A 19,760-nucleotide genomic window follows, 5' to 3' on the forward strand; every position below is an offset into this window, starting at 1 on the left:
AGGGTCACACAGCTAGTTAAGTGTTATGTATCTGAGGGCAGATTTGAACTCAGGTCCTCCTGAATCCAGGGCCGGTGCTCTATCCACTGTGCCACCTAGCTGCCCCACAGGGATTATTTTATTCTTTATATACTTATATCCCCACTGCCTAACATAGTGCTTAGAATATAATAGGTATTTAATAAATATGCAATTGATATATATATATATATTATATATATATGTTTGAGTATTTTAAAAACTTTTCCCCATGTTTGTCCAATACCTCCAACAGTCCATGATAACTTTATATCTCATTGTTAGAATTACCCTATAACATGCCTTTCAGCACTGAAGAGATGTAGACAACTGAAAAGCTGAACAACTTTTAGTATTCTGATAGCATTTTTCCTCCTTGATGAATTAAGTTGTCTACTATATAAAATTTATTTTCTGCATAGATGTCAGCTACTCATATGTTGTTTAATAAATAGCATAAGAAATACCTTCATTTCGTCCTATGCCAGAAACAAAGCACTTATCACCAGAGCTGAAGAGATAGTTGGACCAGGGGACACATGCAGGGACAGTATTTATCAGCTCACACGTGGCCTTGGTTTGGTGTTTTTGCATTTCTATCAAAGCAATGTCGTTTTGATAGGTGGTTCCACTGTAGTTTTCATGGATTATCACTCGTTTTACCCTGTGGACTCCAACTCCATGGTTAAGTTTTATCCAGTCTAGTAATCCTGTCCATATCTGATACCGATGTACTACATTTTTTCTACAAGATAAAATGGAAAATATTTACTAGGATATACAAAACATGTAGTACTGGGTACCCTTACCTTTGCCTTTTTTAAAAAGGATTTTTTTTCCATATTTCCCAAATGTCCTATCTCTTCATTAGCTCTGAGACCATGGCTGTCATTATGTGGAATACAGCTTTAAAAGACTGGCTTTCCCTGGCTTTCTCAAGTTGGGGAGAGAGGGAATAAGAGGTTAGAGGGAGACATGACTGACTTTTATTGACTGGTATAAGAGCACAAATTATGTACTGCATATTGTCTCTTCACAGCCTCATAATGATAATTGTAATAGCCCACACATATACATACATGGTATGTATATATGTGTATATACATGTATACATATGTGGGGGGGGAAGAGAGAGAGAGAAAGAGAGAGAGAGAGAGACAAGCAGACAGAAGAGGGAGAGAGAGAGTGCTTTAAGGCTTACAAAGTGCCAACAATCTTAAAAATGAGAGAAATGAAGCAACATGGAAGTTAAGTTCCTAAAGTCTTCACTCTGACCTTGCCAGGGGTGTAGTCTGTAGACTCCCTACGAGTTTTTAACCTTTTTCTGTGTCATGGCTATCTTTGGCAATTTGGTTAAGCCAACAAACATTTATTAGGTGCCAACTGTGTGCCAGGTGCTGGGGGTACAAAGAAAGGCAGAACACAGTTCCTGCCCTTGAGGAGCTCACAGTCTAACGGGGGACGCAACAAGTAACTGTCTAGGTACATAGAAGCTAAATACAGATTAGATTGAAGATTGTCTCCCATGGAAGGCACTGCTAGTATTGAGGGAAACTGGGAAAGGAATAGAAGGTGGGATTGATCTGAGTCTTCAAAGAAGCCGTGAAAGCCAGGAGGCAGAACCATTATAGGCAAGGGTGTGCTGAAGTCTACTTGAACTAGCTCGGGAGAGCAGATTGTTAAACTTTCATGATGGCCATTTTATGCCTCACAAATAGGCAAATGCTACAAATCAAGGCTTGATTTATTATTTTGTTGGTTGTTCTAGATTTAAGAAAGTGATGGAGAAAATGTTAAAAATTAAATTAAACTTAAAATTAAATTTTAAAAGTGTGTTGCAGGCACTTCTTTTCTGAGATACAGTTGTTAAACACTTATGATTACAAGCAATGAAAAGAGTCTGGAGATGAGGGTCATTTGTGAGTCTGGTGAAACCTATGGGTCCTTCCTCAGAATAATGTTTTTCTTTTTTTTTCTTTCTTTTTTTTTGTTTGTTTGTTTGTTTTGTTTTTCAGTAAGGCAACTGGGGTTAAGTGACTTGTCCAGGGTCACACAGCTAGCGTTAAGTGTTTGGTCTGAGGCCAAATTTGAACTCAGGTCCTCCTGACTCCAGGCCCAGTGCTCTATCCATTGCGCCATCTAGCTGCCCCAGAATAATGTTTTTAAATACATAAAATCCACAGGTTTACAAAAGAAACAGATTATACTGAAATACAATGATCAAAATACATATATTTTTTAAAGTTCATGGGTTCCAGGTTAAGAACCCCTGCTCCAGAGTTTGTCTGGGACACTAGATATAGCTACTAATCATGAGAAGGTGATGAATTCTTGATTTCACAATGACTGTTTTTCCAATTGCACATATACGCCTCTTCCACCATTACCTTTTTAACCTACTTTCATTGCTCCATGAAAAGAATGGTATCAAAGACATTTTTACCTGACACAATGTGCAGCCGTCAGGATCCAGCAGCCACCAATATAAATTCCTCCACAGTGGATTTTACTCCCTTCTTTAATTGTCACCTGCCATGGGAATTCCCCCTATAAAAGACATCGGGAGAGTTATAGCTGTAGTGACATAGGGCAATTAGTGGTGCGAGCCCTCCAATTACCAGGGGCATCTTCTTTATGAGACCCTCAGGTCTATCAGTACGTGCTCTTCCCAGATTTCTTTCCCAATCTAGGCTGTTGCAGAGAATCTGCATGGTAAATTTATTCAAATATGTCCTTAGAGTTTTAAGAAGCTACCCTTAACTCCTCCTTCAACACCCGACATCAGTTGGCAATTCCCCTGGTAAAGTAATAATAACTGTATATGTAATATATGTGAAATGATGTGCAAATATAATAATAACTACATATATAATTCTCCTCTACAATCTCTCAAATTGCTCTGGTTCTTTCAATTTATACAGCATCTACAGTCCCTTATTATTTCTCAGCTGGGCTATTTTAAAGTCCCCTAAACGTCCTCCCTGTCTCCAGTCTTTCTCTTCTCTAATATGTATCCCATAGAGCTGCTAAAGTGATGTTCCTAAAATACAGATGTAACCATGTCATCCTCTGACTAAACCGTTCAATGGTCATCTTACTGCCTGTGGGATAAAATGTAAAATCCTCCATTTGGCACATACAGCCCTCACGCAATTCTGGCTCATACCTACCTTTCCCATCTTATTTTCTATTACTTCTCATCATGCACATTCTTTGTTTCACTTAACCTGCCTGGTAACTTGTACATGACATTTCATCTCCTGACTCCATGACTTTGTGCCAGTGGTCCTGAGTCTTCAGGGCTCTCTCTGCTCACCTCGGCCTCTTAGGATCCCTTCCTTCCATGAAATCCAGATGAGACTTTCTCTAATTCTCCAGCTGTTAACACTCTCCCCCTTCTTGAAATTACTTTTTTAAAAAAAAAAAACTTAATAGTAATGATAATTGTAGGCATTTATTTTTTTTAAATTTTTTTAGGTAAATGGGGTTAAGTGACTTGCCTAGGGTCACACAGCTAGTGTTAAGTGTTTGGTCTGAGGCCAAACTGAACTCAGGTCCTCCTGACTTCAGGGCCGGTACTCTATCCACTGTGCTACCTAGCTGCCCCCTTTTTTGTTTTTGAATAGCTCCCCCGCACTAGGCTTAGGGCTTTCTTCGCTGTTAAGGGCTTAATGTTTGTTGAATTGAATGGAATTACCTCAGTTGCAATCTGTCCTCCTACGATTCGTTTCCTTCGAATGTGAGTGTGGCTGTTGTTTCGAACACCACAGCTTATTTTGGGTAAAAGAGACTTGAATAATTTTCTGTCTTTCAGAGAAAAAAAGATCACAGCATTATTAAAATTGAATCTAGAAATGACTACGTAGTGATCACTTGCTTATCCCCACCATGGGAAGGGATCAAAATCATAGGTAATGCAATGCCATTATATTCACAAATTACACTTGGATTTTCAGGATATTATATAATATCACAGAGGTTACTTTCTCGATTTCGTTTTCCTTGGTCGAGACTTCACATTTAATTTTCTAAGTACACACTAACTCAGGTCTGCACAACTTGCAGCCAATAGGCCTCATGCAGCATGCCAGTGACTGGTAGCAGATAAAAAATGTAGAGAACATCTTTTCTAGGTACAGGAAATCCTTTGGCATGCTGCGAGCAGTCAGGAAGCAGCCTGCAGGCCACAGTTTGTGTAAGTCTGCACTAACTGATAGGAGGGGAGGATGGCCCTGAAAAGTACTGATTACAGAAAAAATCTAGACTGGGATTAAACGCACATAATCCTCTTGTAGATTCCTATAGAGAGTTGACTATATGTACATTGTACAATACTACTAGTATGTTCATGTTTTAAATCATTAAAGGTGTTACTTTATTAGCCTAAGGATAATAGGCAGCTCTATGGCTAAATGCCTCTTGTTTTAAGATAAACTGTTCCACATAGCTGAATTTGATGCCAATGTCTTTTTCAGAAGCAGTTCAGTTTTGAATTGTAAAGATGGCAAAGTGAAAGAGGCATTCTTTTGTAAAGATATGAGCCTAGTTCGAGTATTCAGATGGAAACAAACATTGTTCTGTAACAGTAAGCCAATAATGATGATAATCGATAACATTTACATAGTGTCTCCTATGTGCCTGGCACTATGTGAAGTGATTACAATTACTATTTCATTTGATCTCCACAACAACCCTGGGAGGTAGGTGCTATTATTATCCTCATTTTACAGATAAGAAAACTAAGACAAATAGACGTTAAATGCCTTGTCCAAGCTAACACAGCTAGTAAGCGTCTGAGGCTGAAGCTGAATTCAGATCTTCCTAATTCCATGCCTTTCACTCTACCCACCATACCACCTAACTGCTGGAATTCAGAAAGGTACATTTAATTTATAATTTATTCAGCAATTATGGAAAATAGAATCTTACAGCTGGCTGGGACCTTATGTATCATTTAATGTGATTTCTTTGTTTTACAAATGAAGAAACTGAGGCTCTCTTAAGGAAAAGGACTTGACCAAGAGCATACCACTTCTAACAAAAGTACTGAAATTAGAAGTCAGGTTTCCTGACTACCAGACCAAGTGTTTTCGTCTATTACATTATGTTGTTGCCACATAAAAAGGAACTCTAGCTGTTTCAGCATCAGGACTCTTGTTAGAAATATACCAGTTTTCCCCAATTTTGAGACATAATGGCATATACATGTATTACAGAAAAAAGCAGACTTCCAAAGAGAATGAACATCTTCACCTTTCCAAATACATTTGGGTTATAGCTTACTATGTTTGCACAAAAATTTATATGTGATTTGGCAAAACTTAGAACAAAGAGAAACTTTGACTAAAAACTACTGTTTTTATTTCTCAATCAGCCTACATAAAAGGGGATAGGGATTGGGCTTGTGATAGCATTAGTATAAAGAACTCCCCAGGTAAGGAAATACCCTCTCCCAGGTCAGCACTTTCTCTACAACAAATAGTCTTAGAGAGTCGCTTAGAGGTTGTGATTGAGCAGGGCCGCCTGGCAGGACACGAACCCAGGTCTTCATGGCTTCAACCCTGGCGCTCTCTGCTACCCTACACCGCCTCTGCATAAAAGCTCCCTTACCAATAAGCAGCACTTGTTTGGATCGAACTACCAGCAGTCATTATCACTTTTGGCTGTTTTTAGTTTTCTTTTTTTTTTTCTGGAAGCTTAGGAAATAGCAGTTAAGTACACAGATATTTTTGTCTTTCTTTAAATGGATCAAGGGGGCAGCTAGGTGGTCTGTTGGATAGAGTGCCAGGTCTGGAGTCAGGAAGACCAAAGTTCGGATCTGGCCTCAGATACTTACTAGCTGTGTGACCCTGAGCAAGTCACTTCACCCTTTTTGCCTCAGTTTCCTCACCTATAAAATGAGCTCGAGAAGGAAACTGCAAACTACTCCAGTGTCTTTGCCAACAAAATTCTAAATGGGGTCACGAGGAGTTGGATAAGACTAAAACAACTAAATAAAAACAACAAATCAAACATCACAGTCTTGGAAAAATCAAAATTTTAAGTGACCCAAACCAAATGGGGAGGTGCAGGGGGTGTCTATAGATGCTGCAGCCTCTAATGAATGAAATGACTAATAGGAAAAGGAGACAGGTAGGTCCTGAATCAAAAAATGGGGGGTAGCTCACGGACAGCGAAAATACAACACTGATATGCACGGAATGTTAAAAGAAAGCCTCCAGGGTAGATCACAGAATCAGAAGTTTAGAGGTCGAAGGGATCTTGGAGATCACCTAGTCCAAAGTCCTCATTTTATAGATTAGGAAACTGAGGCCTAGAGAAGAGGACTGACTTGATCAAGGTTACTGGATTGATAACTAGGTGGCACAGTGAGTAAAGTTGGACATGGAGTTAGGAAGACACGAGAGATGTCAGTTCAAATCCTGCCTCAGACACATGGGAGCTGTGTGACCCCTGGGTAAGTCACTTAACCTCTGCTTCCATTTCCTCATCTGTAAAATTGGGATGATAATACCATTACCTCCCCCGGTTGCAGTGAGGATCAAATCAAACCTTAAAGCAGCACACATGTGGCTTTCTAGGTCCTCAGGTGTGGCCTTTTGACTGAGTCCGTTTTACACAACAAATCCTTTTATTAAGGGGATTTGTTCTGTGAGTTTTGGATTCAGTCAAAGGGCCACATCTGAGGACCTAGAAGGCCACATGTGGCCTCAAGGTTGCATGTTCCCCACCCCCACCTTAAAGCATTATGTAAATGTAATAAAGCATTATTATTGTTGTTGTTATCTAGAGTAGAGGGAGACCTAGAATCCAGGTCCTCCCTCCACTGTTCTGTGTCACTTCACCTAATTTTATATTTGAGAAAATGGAACCTCTCTAGCACATGTATGGGAGGACAAAGGAAAGATCTGCGTACAATGAGGAGGTGGGCATAGGTTGTATTCTGCCTCAGTGGAGGGAGAACTCATACCAATGCAATGACCAACACATCAAAGTTTCAAAGCAATATAAATCAATACAGTTATTCATTGTTATCAATAAGTGCATGCCCATGACAGATACATTAATATACACAGTTTGACCAATAAGCAACAAGCAGAAAGTTTTAAATAACTTACCTTCATCCATATTAGCAGTCAATATTTCAGCTTGTTCTACCACAAAAAAGAAAGATTCAAACTGATTTACACATTTTAGTCATATTTACGATGAAAATGAGATCATTTAAAGTTGAATACCCTATACATTTTGTAGCTTCGTGATGAATTTCCTACAAACTTGTATTCCCTTAGAAACAAAACTGAAAAAGTCTTTCACTATCTACAGAAGGCAAAATCTGTGCAGTTTAAGATGATTACCTAGACATTATGACTTTGGATAAGAGGATCATGACTTTAGAGGTCACCTAATTCAACCCACTCATTTCACAGATGAGGAAACTGAGACCCAGAGAGATTAAATGATTTGTCCAAAGCACCAAGTCTCGTGCCCTGGTTTTCATATTAGAGTAGATGGATGGAACAGGTAATAGAAGGAACTCGGAGTTCTTTGTTGGGAGATAATGCCCTTTTCTAAGCTACCATCCCAAGCTGATTTGTCCTCGGATGTGGCCCTTTGAGTGAATCCAAAACTCACAGAACAAATTTGAAAGATGCCACCATACCTAAATATTTGATATGTGAATCATATAAACACATCATCTCATCTCACCAAGGGATTTTTTTTTTTTGCTTTTTTTTTGGACCAGAAGCCTGATTTTTATCAGAGCATTGATTGAGGAATTTCCTCACTAGGAATTAATTCCCTACTTTAATGTTTCAGAGTTGTTCCTCCTGGTAATTTCCTCAATCAGTGCTGACTGGGCACAGTCCCTGTGAATAGGAAGCTTATGTTTGTCAGACGAGACAATCTCTCTAATCAAGAGGTCTCAGAGGAGACCTGGTTAAAATCCCATGTTAGACACTTCCTAGCTGTGGGAACCTGGGCAAATCTTAATTTCTCTGTGCCTCATCTTTTTTTAAATTTGCTTTATAAATAATATCTCATTTTGTCCTCACAACAACCTTGGGAAGTAGGTGCTAATATTATTCCAATTTTATATTTATTTATATTATTCCAATTTATTATTCCAAATTATTATATTTATATTATTCCATTTTTATAGATGAGGAAACTGAGACAGAGGACAGTTCAGTGATTTGCCCCAGGGGCACAGCGCTAGTAAATATCTGAAGCTGGATTTAAATTCAAGTCTTTTGGACTCAAAGTCAGAAATATTTACCTTGAACTTCAGAGTGTCCCAAACCTAGAAATAAAGCACAAACATTTCAACCTAGCAAAGACAAATCTAAAATAAAAAATTGAACTGTTTAAAAAAAAAGACCCCATACCAGTATTATATGTGTGTGAGATACATATTTATATATTCCAGTATCTTATGTATTAGCAATATAACAAAATCTGTTGTACCCCACATTTATAGCCAACTTTTAACCTGTATTACAAAAATGAAGGCTGTGTAATAGATAAGGGAAATCCCAGAGAGAATCTATAACTTATTTTAATCATAGTTTCTATCCTCTTTCCCCATCCCTTCTTTACAGGAGATGCTAAGGAGCAGCTCTTATTATCATTATTATTAAAAGTATGAGCTTCTGAGCATCCTCTGCTTTCCCTTGCAGTGTTAAAAATGAGAGCTCTGCCTATAGGTAGGGGACACAGGTGGCACACAAGAAGGGCAAATCTCCCTCTGGATTTGTGGGAGTGACAACCAACTGCAGATGTCTTTATGTATTTGACACGATGATAACGTAAGTCCTTATTTTATAGCTACTAACATTTGGCTAATTATTTCTGATAAACTAACAAAGCACATACTTACCACTTTGACTTGAGATTATTTAAATGCTAATAAAACACAAAATATCTTTGCTGGGCTTGAGTGGACAAGCCCGACTATTATAGTTTTAACTGCCAGAAATGCTGGCTTTACTGACAGGGAAAAAATGAAAAATAAAATTCTTTTTGTCCCCAACTCCAGGAATCCCTCAGTCATATGGCCTGAGGACAGAAATGGCCTTAGTGCTGGCTTGAAGGGACATGGAAGGATATTTGAATTCCACCCACCACCATGATCCAAGTTAAACTCTGCCAATTTTGAGAAATGAAATTTTGCTAAGCACGCTGTCATAATGGAGGTGTCAACTTCTAATTAGTACCAAAACAACAGTAACAATCATCCAGACATACCTATCTGAGGCACATGAAGACAAAGTCTGCAAAAGTAATTTTACCCCGATTCTCCCTTCAGTCCATGTGCAAAGGAGCAAAGAGAAGGCTGATGTTGGCATTTCAATGTTTACTTGTATGCCCCCTGGACATTGGAACTACACTTTTCTGAGATTAAATTAACAAATTAACAAGCATTTATTAAGTGTTTACTATGTGCCAGGCACTGTTAAGCACTTGGGATATAAAGACAAAAAACAGTTCTTGCTCTCAAGAAATTCACAATGTAATGGGGTAAATAAGGGAGTACTGTAGTGCAGCTGAATAAGAGTTTTGAAAATCCCTACATTAGACAGATCAAGCAGAGTATCTCATTGGTCTAAATACAGGTTACACCTCTCCTCTTCCCACTCTGGTTTGGCTATGGAACCCAGGTTTCAAACCTAGAGCATGTGCATATATTGTTCATTACTGGTGGAGAGAATGATTACTCAAAGCTGATTGTTCTTAAGAGGGCAGGGTGGTCAACAGAGCTTAGGGGAGGAGTCATTCTTCATTTCTTCCTTGAGGAATGATACAAAAAGTTCCAGACCCTCTTCAGGGGCAGACCCATGGAGGGAGGGAGAGAGAGAGAGAGAGACAGAGAGACAGAGAGAGAGAGAGAGAGAGAGAGAGAGAGAGAGAGAGAGAGAGAGAGAGAGAGAGAGACAGAGAAGAGAGAGAGAGAGAGAGAGAAAAGGAGAGAGAGAGAAGGAGGGAGAGGCAGGGAGAGAGAGAGAGAAGAGAGAGAGGGAGAGGGAGGGGGAGGAGGAGAGAGAGTGAGCGCAAACTCTGGAAATCAGGGACGTGATGGGGAGCCAGCTGTCTCCTACATCTCTGCCTTCGAAAGTTTGCTCTCTCTCCTTGAAGAGAGTCTGTGACTGCTCTCTCAAAGCAGGGAAAAAGAAATTATGTCCTCTCCCAAGCTCCCTGCCAACTCTGCCCCTCACAAAGGCAGGAAGCTTTGAGTCCACCAGTGAGGAGAATTAACGTTTGGTTCCAGGTCTGAAATTTGGGCTGCATGATAAAACACAAGTGTGGTTTACAATCCCATTCGGTCTCTCTTTCTCCTGCTATGCTGAACTACTGGGATGAGTGATATAGAAGAGAGAGCTCCTCTCACTACAAATTTTGTTTCCATATTTGCTGGCAGCTTGACCTCTGGCTCCTTCCTCATTTGTAGATTATTCAGGGATGCTACATTGTCAGTGTGCCAACTGGTTAAACTTCCAAAGTTTGAAACTAAGACCAACTTTTCGTATTTGTTAGCCCTTCAAAGTTACTCCACAGGTTTCTCTCCAGTGGGCCAGCTTTTCTTTTTTTCTGTAATGGAGTGGCTATGAATAGCTGTTCTTTTCCACTGTACATAAATGTATGTTCTTTTCAGAGATAGTTCATTTTAGAGATGAGACCTATATTCAGACCAATACTGGTAAATGATGATAAAGTTTCAAATTACCTTCACAATTTGCTTCATCATCTCCTCTAAGGCAGTCCAGTTCACCATTACACTCATATGTTTTTGGAATACAAACACCTGATTTACAAAAGAAACCTCCACTTCTGCACCCTGTTAAAAATATATATATACATATATATAAAATACATTATACGTGTGTTATATATTCTGTATATGGAGAGATTTGTCATTTCTTAAAATTGAAGAAAATGAAATCTTAGACTGCATTTATATTTTTTTTTTATCAGGGAGGCAAGTAACCTAAATATGAATACTGACTTTGCCACTAATAAGCTGTGTTATACATAGAAAGTTATTTAGTCTCTCTGGATATCAGGTTCTTATTCTGAAAAGTGTAAGGGTTAGACTCTAGCTGCTAAGGGTCCTTTCCTGCTCTAAGATTCCATGAATTTAAAAAAAAAGAAAATTCCATTTATCTAACATTTTGTTCTTACAAAAAACCTTTGTTCACATCATCTCAAATAGCTCCACCTCTAGGTAGGTTTGGGTTTAGCCATACCTGAAGGACAGCCCTGTGATTATATATTTCTGTGTGTGTATGTATATATATGTGTGTGTGCACACACACACATATACACACACACACACACACACACATGCATACACCACACACACACAGAGGTGACTCTAGACTGAAGAGGAGACTTCTGAGAGAAAGAAGAGAAGAAGAAAGACAATATAAAAAGAGAAGGTCAGACTCAGAAAGCTCTGGGCACATGGGAAGGAGCTGGTACCTCAATATGGCCCTTGATTCTCAGCATTTAATCTTCCAGAGACTGCTAAGGGTGAGCATGAGATAGTTTGAGATCATTCTCACCCAGGCTGAATTGAGATTTCATCTCAATCCTGGGTCACAGAAGCTTTTAATTTACTGTGTTCTAATGCCTAAACCAGGGGTGGGGAACCTGTGGCCTTCTAGGTCCTTGGATGCTGCCTTTTGACTGAGTCCAAGTTTTACAGAACAAATCCCCAAACTAATCCGTATGACTTCCCGGATTTATCTCTTTCTTTGCAAATAAATTTGCTTACTAGCCATGACTGTATTTTGTATAATAGAGCACTTGGAGGGAGGAAAGCTAAACTGACTGGGATTATCTAAACTGTTGGCCTCCAACTGTGGGGTGGAGCTATTTCCCCTTCAATGACTAGGGAAAGTGGCTTTTATACTAACTCTCCCCCCTAAAAAAATAATTTCATACACAGGCTACAGATTTTGATGTGTAAAAGATGTACTGCAAGACCAAGCCCAACGGCCCTCTTGAAATTGGAGGATGGTGTGAACACCCAGCCACAGTGATGCAGGATGATGGGGGACATTTCAGATCTATCTAAAAATCCCTATTATACATGGACAACCTAATGTATGTCACACAGGCTGTCGTACTCTTATATCACTTCTATCTAGTTGGGTGTGTTTTTCAAGTTAGATATATTTGTACCTTTACAACACAGCTCATCACTTTGGTCTCCACAATCATTGGTGCCATCACAAGTTTTCTCCACTGGAATGTGCTTCCCATTGACACACTGAAATGAATTGTCATTGAAGTCTGCCAAACAAAGATTAAGAAAATTTCCTTTAAAATTTATTCACCTAAATGTGCTCGGATTTTCCCTTTACATTTGGGAATAAAAATAGGATATACATCAAGTGACAAAGTGAAAGGTGTTGGGATTTCAATATAGTATAAAATCATAGGATTACAGATTATAAATAGAGAGCTGGAAGAGACCTCAAAGCTCACCTAGTCCAATCCATTCATTTTACAGATGAGGAAACTGAGGCCTAGAGTGATGAAGTGGCTTAATTTTAGTAAGAATCAGAGCTAGGAATTGAATCTAGGATATCTGAATTCAAATACAGCCCTTGTTATCCTATACCACACTGTCTCCAACTAATATAATAAATGTCTTCTGTGGGTCCCATTGAAACCCCGCCTGGTAGATCGCTAAAGGAGGCTTCCACTTTCTGAGGCAGGGCTTCTAGAACCAGGCACTGCTAGGCCTACTGCTAGATGATGGCACATATTAATTCTTATTCAATCCTTTATTAAAGGTCTCTGTTTTCCCTTTCATGTGAGAACACAGATCCTCTCTCTGAGGACACAATTACTTCTGCCAGATCATCCACTTACCTCAAAAATGCTGAAGCCGCTCTAAAGCCTTGATTCTGCCTCTAAACTGAGTCTCACTCAGGAGCACCCAGGGACTGAGCCTCAGCACAGTGAGAAGACATGGCCAACAGACAGTTTGCTATAATCAGGGAACCACAGAGATGAGCCAAGAGATCCACCACCTTAGTCTGCAGTAGCAGAGTTACTGAGCTACTGTTTTCTTGTCCATAAGATACTTTAAATCTCTTGGATACAGGATGAAAGGAAGGAGTTGGCTCCTGCGTAGTATTCTCTGAGGACAGCACAATGCCTGGCACATGGTAGGTGAACAGTAATTGCTGGCTGACTGGCTGATTGATTCATGTAAGCTCTTTGGGGGCAGCAACTGCTTGTCTTTGTATACACTGGAGCAGGCCAGTCCTAGGCCCACAGTAGTAAGTGTGTAAATTCTACTCAACTGATTGATTAACCTCTGAAATTCACAACATCATCAACTTCTTTATCTGTGATTGTTGAAGGGGCACCCAGAGCTTTCAACTGAGCTTGGGCTGTATATTTAGTAACGGATTAATTTAAGATAAATAATAACTAACATTTATATAGCACTCGCTATGTGCCAGGCACTGTGCTGAATAACCTTTACAATGATCTCATTTAACACTCAAAATAACACTAAGAGGTAGGTGTCCCATTTTATCTCCATTTTACAGATGAGGTAACTGAGATGAACAGAGGTTACGTGATTTGCCCAGGGCCACACCCCTAGGGAGTGTCCAAGGCTCCAGGCAAAGAGCTCTGTCCACTGAACCACCTAGCTGCCCCTAAATCAAGGGCTAGGGGTAAAGTATGATAAGGAGAATATTAAGCAAATATTCTACCAACCTGCTTCCTGTGTATGACACACCACACCAGCCAAATCCTTGCTATTAGCCTTCCTTTTGGTTAAAACACATTCTGCCAAAGTGGTCTCCAATCCTCTACAATTTGCTTGCAAACAGTCAGTGATCTCGACATCAACATCATCAGGGACATTGAATGTTTTCCTATAATCGACAGCCCCTCTGAAGGGATTCCAACAAGTAAATTAGTAAATATAATAAGTAAAAAAAGCAAAAGTAAAATGGGCAAGGCTAGCTTCTTAACTTTGTATTATTTAATTGGATTAATCCAATTAATTAAACCATCTTTTAAAAAACTGTCTTGATGATTAAATGACACTGATTTTCATTACACAAGATTAAGAACAAGAATGACTTTTGTCAGTTTCCAGAAAAAGCTACACAGGATAGGGGAAAGAGCTATAGTTTGAAATACTGGCATTCGGGTTCTACATTTTGGGTGAATCACTTAATTTCTCCACGACTTAATTTGCTCATTTGTAAAATAAAGATATGAATACTTGCTTTGCCTACTTCACAAAGGTGTTAAGAGGATCAAATGAAAACTTACATATATGTGCACATATATACATATATATTAAAGCACTTTGAAAATTTTATTACCTATTCTATGGTGATTTAGGTTGAGTTAAAATTTCAGAGTGAATTTTCTTTTTTTTTTTTGAGGCAATTGGGGTTAAGTGACTTGCCCAGGGTCACACAGCTGGTGTCAAGTGTCTGGTCTGAGGCTGGATTTGAACTCAGGTCTTCCTGATTCCTGAGCTGGTGCTCTATCCACTGTGCCACCTAGCCTCCCCGAGTGAACTACTTTTTAAAAAATAAATTCAGCTTTCTTTAATTTTCACTTCTGAATTCTCTTCTTCCATCTCCATCCATTGAGAAAGCAAAAAAACCAAACCCCCAAAACAAAACAAAACAAACCTGTAACAAATACGTATAGTGAAACAAAACAAATTTCTGAATTAGCCACGTCCAAAAAAAAAAAAGTACTTCAATCTGCACTCTGAGTCTATTGAATCTCTGTAACTATGGTAGTTTATTGTGTTAGTCAGAGTTAGGAGTGAAGGATTTTTGTTTATCAGGGCTTCTTAAACTGGGATCCACAGAAAGAATTCAGAAGACCCATGAACTTGGATGGGAAAAAAATTACATTTTTACTTTCACTAACCTCTAATTGAAATTCAGCATTTCCTCCAACATAAGCAATAAACACTGCTCTAAGGAAGGTTCTGTTGGCTTTATCAAACTGCTAAAGGGGTCCATAACTCACTAAAAGGTTAAGAAACTCTGCTCCATTAAGTGGGTTTCTTTTTCCCTCACAGAATTAATAGGAAGACTTTACTATCTGCAGCTGGCCTTTAAGTGACAAAATGGGTATATCTCTGTTCTAAAACATCAACCACATATTACCAATTAACACTTCATTTAAACCACTATAGCTTCACTTCTTTGGAATTCTGAGGGATTTTTAGTTTTCCATCATAGTATTTTTAAGTTTAAATACCCCTGAGAGGAATTCTATTTTAAGGGCTTAATGGCTAATATCTCAATTATCAAGTAACCAAAGTGCAAGGACATGGAACTATCTGTCTATCAGTGGCAAGGAGATTTAAGATCTAATGGGATTTCTGCTTGTGGCTTCTATTCCTTTTTATTTTTTCTGTCTGCTTTGGGGTGTGGTAGAGATGTGCTAACTTTCGAATAAAGGCAGCTATGATTCTGATCAAAGGCAGAAAGCCCACCTTTAAGAAATGTAACCTCCATGAGGAACCCTCAGACTCAGCATGGAAAAAAGGCATTATAAATGGGCAGTTTGCTATAGCAGTTAAACCATGAAGTTTAGTCAAGATATAGCCAAGATACTTTCGACAAAGTAAATCAGGAGATCTGGCATCTGACTTAAGTATGGAAGTAAGGACTATTCTGAAGCACCCATTATTGAAGAAAAAGTGAAAAGGCTAGAGCAACCTTCCCTTTATTCTCCACTTTATCATGCAGAATGAAGTATTTCTTGAAAAAAACACCTTCTGCATTAACCCCTCAGCTGAAACTTGCAGGTTGGTTGCCTGGAGGTTGACTACTCTTAGGTTCATGGCACTCTATAGGTTTGCACTCTTAAAATTACAGTTCACAGGCCTCCACAGGTGTGTTTACCTTTCACTGTGAGTCAAAAGTCGCAAACAGCTCAAGGCAAAGGCATTTACTGAAATGGCCTTGTAAGATCAGTAGCTACAGAACATGCCCTCTAAGCTTGGGGTACACTCTCCCACAGCTACCCATAAGGGAGAACACAAATAGAGTAAACTAGTAGACAGGTGCACATATAGGGAACTTGGGGCCAAGGCGAATCAAAGCTCTGGCCCTATAAAACCCTAATGTTCTTTCTTATCATGTGGTGCTCTCACGATGCTTTACCTGGCTGCAACGTCTCTGACGGGTATGATGCTCTGCCTGGCAGAGCTCAGCTCAATTCTTCAATTGGACTCTCTTCTTGACTGCCAGAGCCTTCTTCAGAGCCATCTCTGGCCTTACCTGCCAAGGCCTTGTTCCTTGCTGAGTATAGTGCCTCTAGGCAAGCATCTCTGTTACAAGCTGCCATTGCTAACTGGAGGAGGAAGGAGAAGACAGAAAGTCTGCTCGTGGTCTGGGTTCTTATTCTGCAGCTGAGACTCTTTTCTCAGCTTCCAGAGCCCACATTCCTCAGAACTGTCACCAGTTTCATTTAGACAGTGTGTCTTGCTTTTTAAGGACTACCAGAGGTGTGGCTGAGGCTTTTGCCAAACCATGGCTAGAAGCCCAAGAAGGCTATCAAGTTTGACTGGAGAACTTTTTCATACTTCCTAAAGGAGCAACAAAGTGTACATACTTCTTTCTACTCAGTTAAGACCTTAACTGTTATTGTTTCTTTTTCCTCCCCCTTGCATTCTATAATTTCATCAGCTGGGGTGGGAGGAGAATCAATTGATCAGGGGTCTCCTAATCATCCCCCTCCCCCTACAAATGGACCATCCAAATGAAAGAGAAAACAAAGCAGAAGAGGGATGTGAAGGGGAATCCTAACCTGGGTAAAAAGGTTGGAAAATAGAAGAATGTGATTCAAATGAGTAAAAGAAAAAAAACATTTAGACTTAAAGCATTTAGACAATCAGATAACAATTTCTATGCGAGGAGGCAGTTAGGTGGTAGGTGCATAGAGGGCCTGGAGTCAAGAAAACTTGAGTTCACACCTGGCCTCAGACACTTAGCTGTGTGATCCTGGGCAAGTCACTTAACCTCTACCTTCCTCAGTTTTTTCATCTGTGAAATGGGGATAATAGTACCTACCTCCTGATTGTTGTGAGGATAAAATAGAATAATATTTGTAAAGAGCTTTGAAAATCTTAAAGTACAAATAAACATTAGCTACTATTATCATTTTATTAAATAGGATAAATTAGAGACAGGGAAGGAAATCTGACCACAAAGATAACACTGAGACATGGTGAGATAGGACTTATATGACTACAACAAGAGCTTGGAGAATATGCCTCATTTAGAAGGAACATAACAGACACAAGGCATGGTGGAGTAGCACTGCATATTATGAACACACACACACACACTCTCTCCCTCTCTCTCTCTCTCTCTCTCTCTCTCTCTCTCTCTCTCTCTCTCTCGTGAGGAAATCCAGGAACCAAAGGGAGTAACATGATGGAAAGCATTTTGGCAGATATCAGCTGAGGTAGAGACAAAAGTAATATCACTATCAGAATGTACTACAGATTCCCTGGACAGGAGGAAAAATTAGACATGGAGTCAGGGAAACAGCATCAATATGGAAGAGGAGAACATTAATCGTAATGGTGGGTGACTTCAACCATCTGGGAATCTGTTGGCATTCTCTCTACGCTGCAAGCAGAGATGTTCATAAAATTATTTGCTGCCTTAAAGACAACTCTGAAAAGACCCGGGAAGTAGCAAGGAAGAACTGTTATTCTGGATCTGATCATGAGGAACAAGGAAGACCTGGCTACTAAAGCAGCAGTGATGGGAACTTTGGGGACAGGTGAGCATTCCATCACAGACAGAGTTCATGGCAGGGGAAAGGAAAGTTACAAGTAGTCTAATATACACTCTAGATTTGGAGAAAGTACATATTAAAATGTTTAGAAAATATTGGGATTAGATGGCCTGATTACAAGCAGGGGATGTTTGTCCAAAAGGGATGGGAAGTTTTTGAGATTAAAATTTTGAATATTCAAACAAAAATGATTTTCATGAGGAAAATGAGAAATTGCCTAACAAAATCAGTTTGTCTGTACAAGGAACTCCTAGTCCAACTCAGATTTTTAAAGACATTTATAGACTGTAGAAGACAACCGAAAAAGAATACAGATGAGTAACCACTGTCCTGTAAGAATAGTTTCAGATCATTAAAGCTCAAAATTAATCGAGGCTGGCAATGCTAAGGACAAGAAAAAGGGGTTACTTAGTTATATTGAGGCTAAAGAAAATCAAGGAAGATGTAAGACCATTGCTCAGGGCAGATGGATGGCCACAAATGGTAAGGAGAGATGGAAATACTCCTATTTTGCTTCTTTTTTTTCTTCTAGGGCCAATATAATGATCTGGCCCTGGGAAGAATAGAAAGAAATGATTACTAGGAAGTTGAAACCAAAGATAAATAATTATACAGTGAAAGAGCATCTAACTGATCTCAGTGAATTGAAGTCACAGGAACATAGCTTTAGAGCTGAAAGGGGCCGCAAAGGTCAACTAGTCCCACCCCTTATTTTACAAATGAGGAAACTGAGGCCCGAAGGTCACACAGGTAGTAAGCAGACTCATACTATCCTCCCACTGAATCTTAGACATGTCTCATATCCCAGTAATAAACTACAAAGTCTATAAGCACAAACATGGTATCTTCTCTAACCTTCACTCTTCCCCAGGACCCCACTCAATGGCACACTGACACCGAGAAAAGATACACAGCAAATGTTTGATGGGTTGGTTGAATTGAATGGCAGGGCAGAAGCTTCACCTGTGGCCAGAGTTGAAAAGAAATGAGACAGATCTGGCAAGGGAGGGCAAAAGAAAGAAAGACAAGGAAAAGAAAGGGAAGTACAAGTGGAAACAATGGCCTGGCTATCCTGGGCCTCTGGTGCTTCAGCATTTGTCTGGTAATTTTATATGCAAGTTTGATTTGTCCAGTTCCATGGTTTCATCGATTTGAAGTAGAAGGAGTTTCAGAGCCATCTAATGTGATTTTCTCATTTTATAGATGAAGAAATTGAGAGGCCTGGAGACTTTAAATGACATGTCTAATTGTTGGTCAATTGTTTCAATTACATCCAACTCTTCATGATGCCATTTGGGGTTTTCTTGGCAAAGACACTGGAGTGATTTGCCATCTCCTCCTCCAGCTCGTTTTACAGATGAGGAAACTGAGGCAAATAGGGTTAAGTGACTATAAAGGTCTGAGGCCGGATTTGAATTCATGAAGATGAGTCTTCCTGATTATAAGCCCAGGGCTCTATCCACTGAACCACCTAGCTGCCCAACTTGTCTAATACACAAAGTGGCAGAGACAAGATTTAAACCTGGGTCCTCTGATTCTACCTCTAGCATATTTTCTTAGCAGAGAAATGCATGCAGGGCAGCATTCTATACCTTATATCATCCCCCTGAAATTATAATGAATGAAAAAGTGTTTATTAAGTGATTACTACATAGAATGCTCTATACATAGAAAAGTAAGATATCTTTTGCTCTCAAGAAGCTCACATTCCAAGAGGACGGTTCAGCTCTGTGTCAGATGGCAATGCATCTCCTCCAATGGATAAAACCTTATTAATTTCTGATGTTTGTGGAGGGAGTTTGGGACATGCTTAAACCACATCAATAGCAATGAAAAATGCTGAAGGAGCTGCTTTTGGAAGGCAGGATTATTGACACACGTGTTGACACTGTGCACTGGCCTACCTTGTGATCCAGGGGGCT

At 39.5% G+C, this 19,760-nt stretch overlaps 1 protein-coding gene across 2 annotated transcripts in view; it reads right to left on the minus strand.

Annotated features, from left to right (window-relative positions):
- CFI (complement factor I) overlaps positions 1-19,760 on the minus strand; it is a 42,104-nt gene that overhangs the window by 6,238 nt on the left and 16,106 nt on the right. For both annotated transcript variants that reach the window (XM_021001344.2, XM_021001345.2), the window contains 8 exons: positions 13,762-13,940; positions 12,205-12,315; positions 10,745-10,855; positions 8,300-8,323; positions 7,137-7,172; positions 3,716-3,825; positions 2,462-2,565; positions 486-763 (listed from right to left, as the gene is read on the minus strand). In XM_021001344.2, coding sequence (XP_020857003.1) covers positions 486-763; positions 2,462-2,565; positions 3,716-3,825; positions 7,137-7,172; positions 8,300-8,323; positions 10,745-10,855; positions 12,205-12,315; positions 13,762-13,940 — 953 coding nt within the window. The remainder of the gene's footprint in view (positions 1-485; positions 764-2,461; positions 2,566-3,715; positions 3,826-7,136; positions 7,173-8,299; positions 8,324-10,744; positions 10,856-12,204; positions 12,316-13,761; positions 13,941-19,760) is intronic.

Source organism: Phascolarctos cinereus, unplaced genomic scaffold (genome assembly GCF_003287225.1).
Source record: "Phascolarctos cinereus isolate Bilbo 61053 unplaced genomic scaffold, phaCin_HiC Scaffold_9;HRSCAF=440, whole genome shotgun sequence".
In the NCBI taxonomy this organism is placed as follows: Eukaryota; Metazoa; Chordata; class Mammalia; order Diprotodontia; family Phascolarctidae; genus Phascolarctos; species Phascolarctos cinereus.